Consider the following 12,323-nt stretch of genomic DNA (forward strand, 5'->3'; position numbering starts at 1 on the left):
GTCGCCGTGGCGGAAAGAGAGAAGCGTATGCACAGTGGAGACGCGATGACGTCGGCCAAGTGGGTGACAACGAGTGCTTTGTGTTTGGGTGGATTTTTTTTTTTTTTTTGGGCGAGGTGTTTTGGGTGGATTTTGTTGGTTCTCCCGGTTGAGACGAAGTCATCAAGATCCTAAAACCCAGTTCAGTCGGGAACAGGAGGATTTCATGTGAATTTTGTAAAATTTCGTAGAAAAAAAGTTTCAAGGGGAAAATTTCATAGAAAATGATTTGATTCGCATAGAGGAACATAAAAAATTTTCGCTTTTCAGATATGGCCTCAAATCTATTGCGATCCTCGTAACATATCTCCACATTCCTGGCAACTTTGGTATGGAGCACAGGCGATAAGCAGATAAGCTTGGATCATCAAACCGTGGGTACTGTACTGAGCAGTACATTCAGATCAATAATAAAGTCAGAAAACACAGGTACTCTGCTCAATTTGGTTGCATCTCAAGGAAGATCTCAAATGTCAACTTTTACCGAATACCCCGGCCAAAACTTTCAGAGAAACAAATGATAGATCCGAGGACACGCAACGGTCCTGATGAAGTATGACAGCAAAACTAGTCCTGCGATTCAAGGCATGTTCTTCTATAAGCGGAGACACATTCTTTTTGTACATTCATGAAGGTTCGCGGTTATACAGCCGCAATATAAGAAGTCAATATGTGTACCCTCGCCGGTTTGCAAAATCCACAGGCTAATTTTTACAGGTTTTACAGGAGAAACTTATCGGCCTCTGCAGGCAAGGAGTGAGCTGGTTCGTCAGCTTGACTTCAGCTGACGGCATATTCGCAGTCGAGCAAGCGGGTAAGGATCTCCTGACAGCTCGGCCGATCTTGGGGCTCTGCCCAACAATCTGCATCAAACAAAAGCAAACACTTTGCTAAGCTATAACTGAAGCCGATGCATGTTGGTGTGACATGACTCTGAACACTGGAATACCCCAATTGAAACATCTGTCATATAAAAGCACCATTACCTGCAATTAACTTGCCAAGAGGTCCTTCAGGAATCTCGAGCCGTGAACCTTCGTTTGCAACAGTATATACCACCTACAGTGGACCAAATTCATGAAGTTCAGGCAACAATGCCATGTCAAAGGAACTGTGTTGGCCATATATAAGTACATCAACAAACTGGAAACATGATGCATGCAATTTTTTAACTGATCATGTCGCTAGAGAGAAAGATTCATCAAAAACTTCAGGGAATATAACTTTTATCAGCTATCATTCATGATGCAACTGTTTTGATACAAAGTGGATGGGTGCTTACTTGAACTGGGGAGATCCCATCCCAAGGACGACTCAATGTGCATAGCTCCCACATGATCACACCAAGGCTGAAAATATCACATTTCTCTGTAAAGGGTTCGTTCCTTATAAGCTCAGGGGCCATCCATTCTGGGGTGCCAGCAGAGGAGTTGTCAGTCATAGGACTATCAGTCATCACTCGGGAAAGGCCGAAATCACATATCTTGACGGTCCAATGCTTATTCACCAGGCAATTTGCACTTTTCAGGTCCCTGTGAACTATCTTCATGCGGTGTATGCACATCAAACCCCTTTTAAGTAAACAAAACAATTTGTCAGATGAGAATGAATGCTAAAGGAGGGCTATGAGATGATGTCCGCACGACAAGAGAATTATATCAGAATCTTCTGAAAGTTTATATGTAATACCAGCTAATAGGAATATATAGTAGTAATAGTTATTGTACAATGAGAAAGATTTAACCTGCAGATATCACGGACAATTTTCAACCTCCTACGCCAACTGAGCTTCTTTTTCTGACCACTCATATGGATGAGATAGTACAGCGATCCCATTTCCATATATTCTGTTACCATTGACAAGTGTGGTGGTACCATGCATGCCCCAAGAAACAATATAACTACAGATATGGAATTTGCTTTAGAAACTCGTGATTTATGGCAGTTGCATGATATCTAGTGCAGAGCTGCTGAGTATTGTAGTTTGACTTAATCAAAGTGAGTCCTTACCATTTGGATGCCGCAGCCGGCTGAAAGGAAATTGTGAAGTTCTCAAAGTTAGTGTGCATATTATGATTAAAAAGAAGGCTGCCAATAATACAGAAGCAAGCATAGTACAGGTACCTCAGGATATATATCTCATTGCAAAAATCCTCCATGTTTTCAGTTGTCAGATCCTGCTCTAGAAATACTTTGATAGCAACATCAGTGCCATTCCATATACCACGGAAAACCTCTCCAAAGAATCCTGATGAAGTAATTTGACAAGGTGACAAAAATGTTAAAACATGACAGGCAAACAAGAAAGGAAAATTTTCATAAGAAAGCTTTCCCAAAATAAAAGCACACATTGAAGTATGAAACAACATATCAAATGGTTCAGGCATAACATGTTTAGCATCATCCCCATTAATATTCCTACATTCGTATTCATAATGCTTATCAATACCATGGATGAGTAAGCTCCATTAAATGGTCTAAAGAATGATAGAATCAAAAGTTGGTGACATCATGATCCTCAGAAAGTAAATCGCTGTTCAACTTTGCAGTTGCGGTATCCAATATATAATTTTTTTGTGTTAGTAAATTTTAACTGAACCAAACATATTCAATAAAGTGTGGATATGGAAACAAATAACAATAGCAAGTCATATCTTATGGGAGATTGAATTTATTGGATCATTTTTCAACACCAAGTTTGATGGATCTAATTCTTACAGGAAGTTGGTAATAGCTAAGGAGAAAATAACTAACCATGTTGTGTTTAGTTTTTGTTCATTTTGAAAACATGCTAGAAAGAGAAAGCAGCATAGCAAAAGTAGCAACAAGATGAAGAGTCAAGAACACAAGCATAGCAGGTAGGCTGACAGTTTACAATAGACTTCGGTAACTTTGGCTGAGGAAGTTCAAGTAACTTGCCTATTCCAACCCTTGTGCCAATTGTTAGCTCAGAGAAATCTATGTTCCACTCTTCAAAGGGCAATAAAGGTTTATTGAGAAATGGGGAACTCTGCAAAACCTTGTTCCACGCCAATACCATCTTTTCTTTACTTACAAAATCACAAGGATTGATTGTTTCAGAAATTTGCGCCCTATATTCATGAGGAGAAGAAGGCAATGACATAGCTTTCTGAGTGGAACCATTTCGGTTCCTTGGGCCATTGTTGGTAGCAACAACTCCTCCAGATGTATCATCCTAAATTGAAATGAAATTATGAGCAAAATAAGTCATATTTCCAACTCCCAAGGAATAAAGAACCAATATAGATAAGATTAAACAATGGAATTTGCAGGAACATACATTATTTGGGCAATCACTTGCATTGTTTTGGTCCTCCCCAACATACGAGGGTGAACCTTCATTAACATGGTCCCTTTGGAGGCGATTTTGCTTTAGTGTTTCATTCATAGCCCGAACCGCCCTGTCAAAGATTTAAGATTGAAACAATGAATTCCTGATACTCATTGAGGATATCTAGCAAAATACAGACAAATGCTTAGGGATATCTAGAATCAAAATACAACTAAAAGAAAATTATCAATATATTTTGGTTGAAAGCACCAAGCGCAGCTATACAATACAACTTTGAAAACAAGATGCCATCTCAAATATCGTCAGGATAGTTCAAAATAAGAATTACCTCACAATGTCATCTCCAATCTCAGGCGTGATGCTAATGCTTCTTCCCCGTATTCTTCGAGTTTTAGATGTTGATGCACCACCTAGACCATCTGATCTGCAAGTGTGTTCTTGGCTTGTCAAATGAATAAGAAGGTTCACAAAAAGGGTAAAAGAAACTGAGTTGAAACATGTTCAAGACAAATGTTTGACCCATGAAAAGGGTAAGTAAGTGTTAAGTATCAATAGCAACTCACACGCTAAGTCATTGAAAAATGTTATTCCCTGTGGTCACAAACATGTTGTTTTGGACATGTATGAAGTCAATTTCAAAACTGAATATAAATATATTTTTAAATGTTAAGATTGGATGTATGTACATATGCATAGATTTGTCATGAAAAACATTTTCATAATGTTATAGTTTTATCAAGTTTACAGTTATATTATAACAATTAGTGGCCAAGGTTGTACTTTATACACTCTTATCAATGTCCAAAATATCAGTTACACATCCAAGAATTTATTCCTGTTACATGTTTATCCCAGAATGCTGGGCAGAAAGAATAACCCAAAATCTGCTCTCAATGGTTTGCCACTATGAAGAATAACCCAAAAATTAAGTAGATTTCGATCAAAATTATGTGGAAGACTTACATTTGTAACATTGAAATATATAAAATTGCACCTAGCTAAAAGAAAAACAAAAGGGATATGACAGTAAACTGAAGACAGCAGTGGAGAATTTATGCACTTTTAACAATATTGTTTCACAGAAAAGAATTGAGGAAAACATGCAAACTTCAGAAAAATAAAAAGATCAGTTGTCAAACCTTGATGTAACTCCACTTTCTGCATATTCCTGAAATGAATGTTGCTCGCCACCTAGTATAGATCTTGCCCTTGTCTTCATTAATGGATGCTCAGGGCTACACCAGAAAACAAAAGGAGAAACATAGAGCGTGAGAATAGCAGCAACACATGAAACAGGTAGGAAGGCAATGAAACAAAAGAAAGACATGTTACGTTACTGCTCACTACTAGCCGAAACACAGGAAAGAAACAAACTACAATCGTGAAAGTAACCACAACTACAATGTAATAATTCTGGTAATATTAGTGATTATTTCCATAGAGGCATATAAGTAGTTAAGTACATTTGCATATCACCCCCAAAATAAAAACATTTCTCCTCTGAAAGAACTCTTTGAAACCTAAAAACAAGAATCTGTTATGAGCAGTGTAACCGAAAACAATACAAGGATTTTAAAAATATGGTTAGCGTAATCAATAACTAGATTTGAGAGGATACCTTGAACTAGCACCGCGAGGTTCTTCAGCAACTCCTCTTCTCTGGCTTCGCCTCCAAAAGGCATTTGCAATATTTGGCTCGCTGCATGATGTGCTGTTTCAAAGAACCAAGCAACCAGTACCTTCTTAGAAAATGCACTGAACAAGGCAAACAAAACTATTGACACAAGTATCAGACCATTGCAGTGCAATCTATTATATCAGTTATGTGCTACCTCAATTTCCCCTCGGAAAATGTTCTTGACCTCAACATAACATTGCGCAATGAACGCCCAGATAGATTTGATGAAGCTTCAATTCTGCACTGAGATTGAGATGGGAAATTTTCATCTTGCTCAAATTAAAACTCTAGATTGTTCTATCAAACTAATGTTAAAATTGCAAGTCAGCAAGAAAAGAAATAAATAAAATACAGGACCTGTCTGATTTTTTAATTCTACTACTTTCCACAGTTGTACTACTTGAAATATCCATAAGTGATTTTGTTCTGTTCAATTTCTGTATATGTTTGATGTTGACACTTAAATCATGGCAACAAAAAATTCTCAGAGTCAAATGTTCTATACATTTCCCTTTATTTCACTGATGTAAAGATTGACCTATGTAGCCAGTAAACTATCAATAAGGTTCCAATCAACCACCTAAAACAAGTGAGGGCCATATATCAACATATCTTACAAACATTTTTTTTCCTAAATGAAACAAATGCACATATGCTAGAAGAATACTTGATGTTATAGCACTAGAGGAATATTTGATGTTATAGTTTTATTACACGACTTTGTATTTAGAAGCACTTCTACCAGCCCAATAATGCACGCAAATGACAATGATCACTATTCAGTATAGTGGAAAATTGCCTTGAAAAAAATATGGATCTGTTGTTTTTCCAATAATTAAGATAGCAGTTCAGCCATGGTTGACTTGTTTTCTTTCTAAAGTATTCTGCTAGACATTCAACATGGAAACTAAAATGTTACTATGGACCCTCGCAAAAAAAAATGTTACTATGGACCATCACCAATTACATTCATTATTTTCTCCAATGATCAAATCATTAACTATCAACATAGTCAACAATGGATAAATTACAATATTGGAAAAGGTCGAGAAGAACCGAATCAGAGAACTAAGAGGAGAAATTTGACATATACTCATACCCTTCAGCTTCAACTTTATCTGATAATCCATACAGAGGACTGTTGGGCTCAAGAGGGGAATCACATGAGTCATTTTCGGCTGAATCACTCTCGCCAGCAGCAGAGATATGCGATATAAAGATAGCCTTGGCTGAGAACGGGATTAATTGCCCTGGAAATCGCATAAGATCAACTAGCAGCTCCATAGAGTTCAGTGAAACAACCACGGACATGTGTTTGTAGGAATCCACAAATCCAACTCCACCATCATCAGGTAGACCCTATGAAAGACATGAATGCTTGATTTACGATAAAGAACATGGAATATGCAGAAGAATGTAAAAGGAAGTCAACATACCACTACAAGTTTACTCTCAAGACCAACAGCATCTGCAAGAACCTTAAACAGGATAGCTCGGGGTCGGCATGATCCATGCTTTATCTGCCCTAGAAGTTGTGACCCTTTGTTTCCAAAGAAATGATTATCTTCAGTTGGAGATCTTGCAGGACTTACATCAGGATCTAGGCTCTTGAAGCAGTCAAAAACCTGTTCCAGAATAACTTGCAAGTTTTAAGACAAATAAATTCAGCACATCTGTAGGCACCAAAAGTGCCCAAAGATGTTAAAATAATATTGACCATTGATGATTCATAAGGTGAGCTCATAGTGGGAAATTGCACATGTGGGAAATAGAAAACTATATCCACTTTATAATTTCTGAAAAACTTACCAAGCCAGCTATTTTCTTTATCACCAAAGCTGGACTAGAGTTTAATCCTTTCACAAGTGCGCCACTAAGCTGTTTCAACATGAAAAGCTTCTTATCTCTCTCAACGTCCACAATAATTATGTCAGCCTTAAGTCCATCTGCTTCAAGAGTTTGAAGGTCATCTAATGATGGTATTGTTGGGAAATTTTCCTTCAGCTTTTTATCCTGTATGAATGCATCACAGGACAGAGAACTTCATAACAACAAAAATGAGAATATCAAAGCTCACAAAGAAATGAAACAAAGCAACACTTCACTAAAACTCTGAATTTAATGATTAAGAGAAGATAACCATTCTAAAACATAACATGCATATTCTTTTTTCTTTCCTTGATCCCTAGTCTATATGAACTTGCTTCCTCATTGAAGTTAAGGCATTTGAAAGATTTTTCCTTGAAACATAAATTTGTTCTGTTTCCTGATTTGGCAATGATAAAACGGTGTACAATGCTAAGCTACCAAAAAATGTTAACCAAGATCTACCCAACATAGCAAGAAAGGAAACTATGTAGAATAGACCATCTTTGAAACTGTTAACTTAAACAAAACCACAAAAACACCTGGAGGCCCAGAACAATAAAATATGCAAATCAAGCCCAATGTTAACAATTTAGCTGGAGAACTAAACATCTTTTACAGAAAATGCATGGCTTACATGAAGTAACAAACATCTAACTAAAATGCCCTATGACATGCCACAGGTAATCTAGGGTGGTTATTTTCCTAAAATATGTCCCCAAGGAACAAAAGAGAATTGTTCAGAGAAAGTTCCTTACCGGAATTATTGAGTAGAAACCATTAGGGATGAACCCTGAATAAGTCCCTGTTGACCACAGTAATTGAGAAGCCTTCCATGATGAGGATCGCAAATTGCTTCGAGGTTCTTTATCAGAAAATACACTTTGTTTTCTAGATAAGGAAACAGATTCTATCTTTGCCAAAAAGTCTGGTGGCCACCAACTCGGTTCACATGAATTCACTTCGGATTTCCCCGAACTAGTTGGTGTATCGTCCATTTTTCAGATAATGGAATTACTCATTTCCAAGACGTGAGAGTCCCCTTATGCATGTTTCCAAATGTTATATGATAAAAACTTCGTATTTAACACCACCACTGATCAAACTAGTCTGTATCTGTCAAACAAAACAGATGTTAATATAAAATATCAGAAAATTATGAACCACTAGAATAAATTTCTCCTAGTGAGTCCATCTAAAGAGTTCTCTTGTCTATTTCATCCTCGTTAAAGTACCACCAAACTAATCAGCGGCTCCAAAACAAAAAAAACAGTTTCAATGTATTTATAACTCTGCTTCCTTAATCAAGTTCCAGCAGTAAATTTTGTCGCCTATTAAATTAATGAAGCAACAGAGAACATTGTTTTCTTAATAATAAAAATGAATTAACTCCTGGTAGGCCATTTACCAATACAGTAAAACAAGCAAAGTTCAGAAAGAAAAAAACAACTTTTTAATTTTCTCAAAATCAACTGAGCATTTGATAGTAACATCTAACTGAAAAAAGTGGGAGCATGTGAACTGCATGAGGTCTTTGTTTCTCCCAGGAGAAAGGGCAACTTTTGTCATTGGCTCAGTTGTCAACTTGATGGTCTACAATGATGCATTAGAAACTAAACAGAAGTGGATCACATACGCGCTTTATCAGCTGATGTGCATCCTTAAGGCAATAAGAGTCCCAAACGTATCAACATGAAAAATTGTGATTCCGCTTCAACCTTATCGCAATGTTCCAGGATAACATGCAAATATGTTGCAAAAACATCAAGTTGTTAGCAAGCATGGCCAACAATTCCACCCACCCACTGTTATCCCAGTAAATGTGGCCATTGTGCCTGCTGTCGGCCAAAACTTGCAGTCAATTATTCCAAGGGATCATTAACAGGGCCTTATCCATGAATTGAGCACCTTAGTAAAACCACCAGTCAAAAATAAAAGTAGAACGCATAAAACAACTACAGTAGCTCAGCTCCTTGGCACACAGTAACGAAGTACGGTCAATAATTCCGTAAATTACGACGCAATTGTGTAACTAACTATAGCCCGGCACCCTCGCTGCAGCGGCTGTTTCTGCCCCCAAAAACGAGCAGAATCAGGATGGACGCGTCACGCGCCTCGCATCCTATCCCACGGTGCCACGAGACAAGGACGCCGAGAGATCTTTTGCGCGGTGTGAAGCACAAGGGCCGAAGTCACCGAACCAGCAAACAAATCCGCGACAGAATGGACGCATTTGCGCTAATTCAAAACGGAGCACCCCCCACGGAATTGGATTCAGATTGCTCACAGCAGAGCTCACTACGCACAAGCTAGATCAGAGGCGCACGCAACGAATCCAAGCAGGTCGCGGAGGTGTGGCTTACCGACACGGAAGAGCGGTCGGGAGGGATCTCCACTCCACTCACGCTCCGCTCCACGACAATCCAGCAGATGGGATGACCGACCGGAGCACGGGCTGGCGAAGATTCCGAGGCGTCCTGCTCCGCTTCCGGCGGGGAGGAGGCGTGCGCTCTGCGCTGCGGCTTCGGATTCGGAGAGGAGCGCGGGCCGGTCACGTCGCCCAGGCAGCCCCCCGCAGGCTAGGCCGCCTCGATCGCTCGCAGTCGCAGCGCGCGATTTGGCGGTAGGTGGGTTGGTAGGTGCGGTGGCGGAGGCGGAGGCAGAGGATTCAAGGGACCGGGGAGGGTGAGGCCACGTGCGACACCCCACGACGAACCCGTCGCTCGCGGCGTCGCCACTTGACCAGGGTCAGGCCGGCGCGCGGCGTGCTCAGCCGTCAGCGGCGGTGGCGCGCGGTCAGTCGCCGAGTCAGCCGAGACGCGGACAGGGGAGTGGGAGGAGGAGGACGACGACGAGGAGGGAAGACTCCGGAGAGAAACTTAACGAGAGCGCGGCGAGAGGAGGCGGGGCGGGTCAGTGAGAGGAGAGAGGAGAAGAATGCTGGCTGCGACGGAAGGAAGGAAGGACGGACGGCTCCTCCAGCTGTTGGGGGAGGCGTCGGTACGCACTGGGGCAGGCTACTGTGGCTTGCGACCCGCGGGCCAGTGACTCGGTGAGCACTGCAGACTACAGGGAGGACGAACCGGCCGGCCGGAGGTTGGGTGTTGTATGAAATGAACCTGCGTAGGCAGCTTGTTTGTGTAGGTTTAATTGCAAGTACGGAATTTTTAAGTGGGTTTGTATTTGTGAGATTACTTTTAAAGAGCACACATGCATACTTATATTTGAGAAAGGGGAGTAGTTAATATTAAGTTACATTAGATTTTATTGCATTATTTTTTATCTTTTGTGACAGCGAGAACGTGAAATTTCACGAGATTAGTATAGAGAGAAAGATGTATTTGGGGAATAGGATTACTGTATATGTTTTGCTAATAATAGCTATAGTATTTGACCGTTGTGTGTTTTAATAGTGCAAGAGAGTTTACGACAAGAACTTTTTAATGATAAAATCACAAAAGTCGTAATACATTTGTCTTTGATTATCAACTTGAGTTGGCATCCAATACCACGTCATGAATATCAACAAGATTTGCGTGTCTCATCGAAACGACGGATATGGAATCATCATAACACTCAGTTTACTTTGTTTAATATTTTTTCATCTAATATTGCGTCATGAATATTGAAGAGATATGTAAGGCATATCTTTGTTGTATCTCACATCAGGATAATAGATAATAGATGTGCAGAGCTGTGCACACTTTCAAAATACTTCATTATAATTATTGACGCCTTACAATGGATTCACCTAGCTAACAACAATCACGAACCACACATGGTTATCTGAATCACCGCATGTTTGTAACCTGTCAATCCACTATGACACTTTATGTTTCTAGTTTATATAATCACATGTTTATCTTTAGATTGTTTTTAAAATAGTGGGGACAGTTGAGGGAACGTTGTAGTAACTTGTTTGTGATACTATTGTTGCAGATGCCTTTTAAGGGACAAGTTCTTATAGACGATCGATTTGGAGCATAGTTTATTTTCAATATAGTGTTTTCTTTTATATGAGATATGAGATAGCTTTCTATTTTGGTTTGTTTATAGACTATGTTATGCATTAGCAAAGAAGGAAAAACATGTTTACGGAGGTCTAGATGCCTGATTATGAGATAGGATAAGAAGATTGTATGTTTGAGAATCCCTACGGTAATCGGGTAAATAACTCTATAGGTTTTGTATTCTCTATGAAATCATTGGTTTATTTGTTGTTAATAAAACCAAGAAGGCAACCAATATAAAGTTCGTATCATAAACACCAAAATGGTGTAAGGTGATCTGATACACATATCTCTTGGTATCCAAATGTCATGTTAGATATATGTATGATATTTCGTATACTTAAATTTACTTTTCATTTTAAGGCAAAATTTGCTATAGGACACTCAAAGTTGGTGGCATTTGCTATGAGACACCCAAAGAACGTGTATTAGCTGCTGGACACTGCAAAAATATGGTAATTAGTTGCTAGACACCCACCTCATTATTATATTGTTTCCGGTAGAAATAGAGAGAGAAACATTGGTTAAGACAAGTTTGCCCATGGGCACACTTGTCAATCTCACATATCATCTCTTTCTATTTTCCTCTTCTTCCTCATGCCGCTCTCTTGCCGTTACTCATGCCCCTCGATGAAGACGACGACCGCCGTCAACGCCGATGAGCCACGATCGCCCTCTACTTTCTGCGTTCCTCAATCTTCGCTTGATGCCATCTCCGTTCCATCTAATTTCGTCCCATTCCATGCAGCGGTTGAACGGGAACGCGGATCATGCCCTCGCTGCCTGGAGCGCGCGCTCTGAGCATCGCCGCCGTGACAGCATCGCCGTTCCCGTCGATCGGGTGAAGCTAAGGCCGAGCCACCGTACCATCTTCATCACGACGACCTCCTCTTCGGAAGCCCCAAAGAAACCTAGCCAATGGTGCAGCGAGCTTGGAGATCGGCATCGTCTTCTCCAACTCCGGCCGGCGAGCTCCATATTCAATTCCACCCGCTCCAGTGAGCCACCATTCAATCCATCGCACATAGAAGCTCCCTAGGACGTCCATAACACCATCCGTGTGCATACATGGCAGCTCTTCGAGTAGATCGAGCCGTTGTCGTCAACACGGAGTTTTTCCTCGCCGTCGAGCCGTTCCAACCGAAGCCGCTGCTGTCCAAGCCTCGACGATCCCTTCCAATAACTTTGGTGAGCCTCCTGGACAAGCGCGGCAACGGGGCGGCAGAGGGGGTAGATGTTGGGCGGGACGGCGGTCGGTAGAGCGGCAGCAGTGTCCCATCGGTGACGTCCTTCATCGCCGATTCCGAGGGCCACCGCGAGAGACTGCGAGGGAGCGCGACGAGGAGGCCTGGGAGCACGGGCCGGAGCGAGCACAGCAGGGCGGAGCAGCGCTCGCGGTAGGTGGCCCGAGAGCGAC

At 40.8% G+C, this 12,323-nt stretch overlaps 1 protein-coding gene across 2 annotated transcripts; it reads right to left on the bottom strand.

Annotated features, from left to right (window-relative positions):
• Positions 1 to 542: 542 nt before the first annotated feature.
• LOC127765493 (serine/threonine-protein kinase EDR1-like) lies at positions 543 to 9,945 on the bottom strand. Of its 2 annotated transcripts, none has more exons than XM_052290414.1 (17): positions 9,260 to 9,945; positions 7,655 to 8,006; positions 6,840 to 7,043; positions 6,467 to 6,655; positions 6,130 to 6,389; positions 5,185 to 5,268; positions 4,971 to 5,063; positions 4,492 to 4,587; positions 3,681 to 3,776; positions 3,341 to 3,461; positions 2,959 to 3,235; positions 2,164 to 2,287; positions 2,050 to 2,069; positions 1,784 to 1,940; positions 1,322 to 1,610; positions 1,026 to 1,098; positions 543 to 902 (listed from the first exon to the last, which is right to left on the bottom strand). In XM_052290414.1, exons 2-17 carry the CDS (start codon positions 7,892 to 7,894, stop codon positions 820 to 822), a joined length of 2,406 nt encoding a protein of 801 aa, XP_052146374.1. In that variant the 5' UTR covers positions 7,895 to 8,006; positions 9,260 to 9,945; the 3' UTR covers positions 543 to 819. The 2 variants fall into 2 exon arrangements, with proteins under 2 accessions (XP_052146374.1, XP_052146368.1); XM_052290408.1 differs by having other exon boundaries at positions 7,655 to 8,012.
• Between the last annotated feature and the right edge of the window lie 2,378 nt (positions 9,946 to 12,323).

The sequence above is a fragment of the Oryza glaberrima genome, chromosome 1 (genome assembly GCF_000147395.1).
Source record: "Oryza glaberrima chromosome 1, OglaRS2, whole genome shotgun sequence".
Lineage (NCBI taxonomy): Eukaryota > Viridiplantae > Streptophyta > Magnoliopsida > Poales > Poaceae > Oryza > Oryza glaberrima.

What these genes read in the sequence shown, in the direction of transcription:
- LOC127765493 (XM_052290414.1), bottom strand. Translation starts at nt 7,894, where the DNA reads ATGGACGATACACCAACTAGTTCGGGGAAATCCGAAGTGAATTCATGT. An exon ending in TGGCACAAGGGTTGGAATAG is followed by an intron (nt 2,288 to 2,958) that starts GCAAGTTACTTG and finishes TTACTTCATCAG; the next exon opens with GATTCTTTGGAGAGGTTTTC. An exon ending in ATTGTCCGTGATATCTGCAG is followed by an intron (nt 1,611 to 1,783) that starts GTTAAATCTTTC and finishes TTTACTTAAAAG; the next exon opens with GGGTTTGATGTGCATACACC.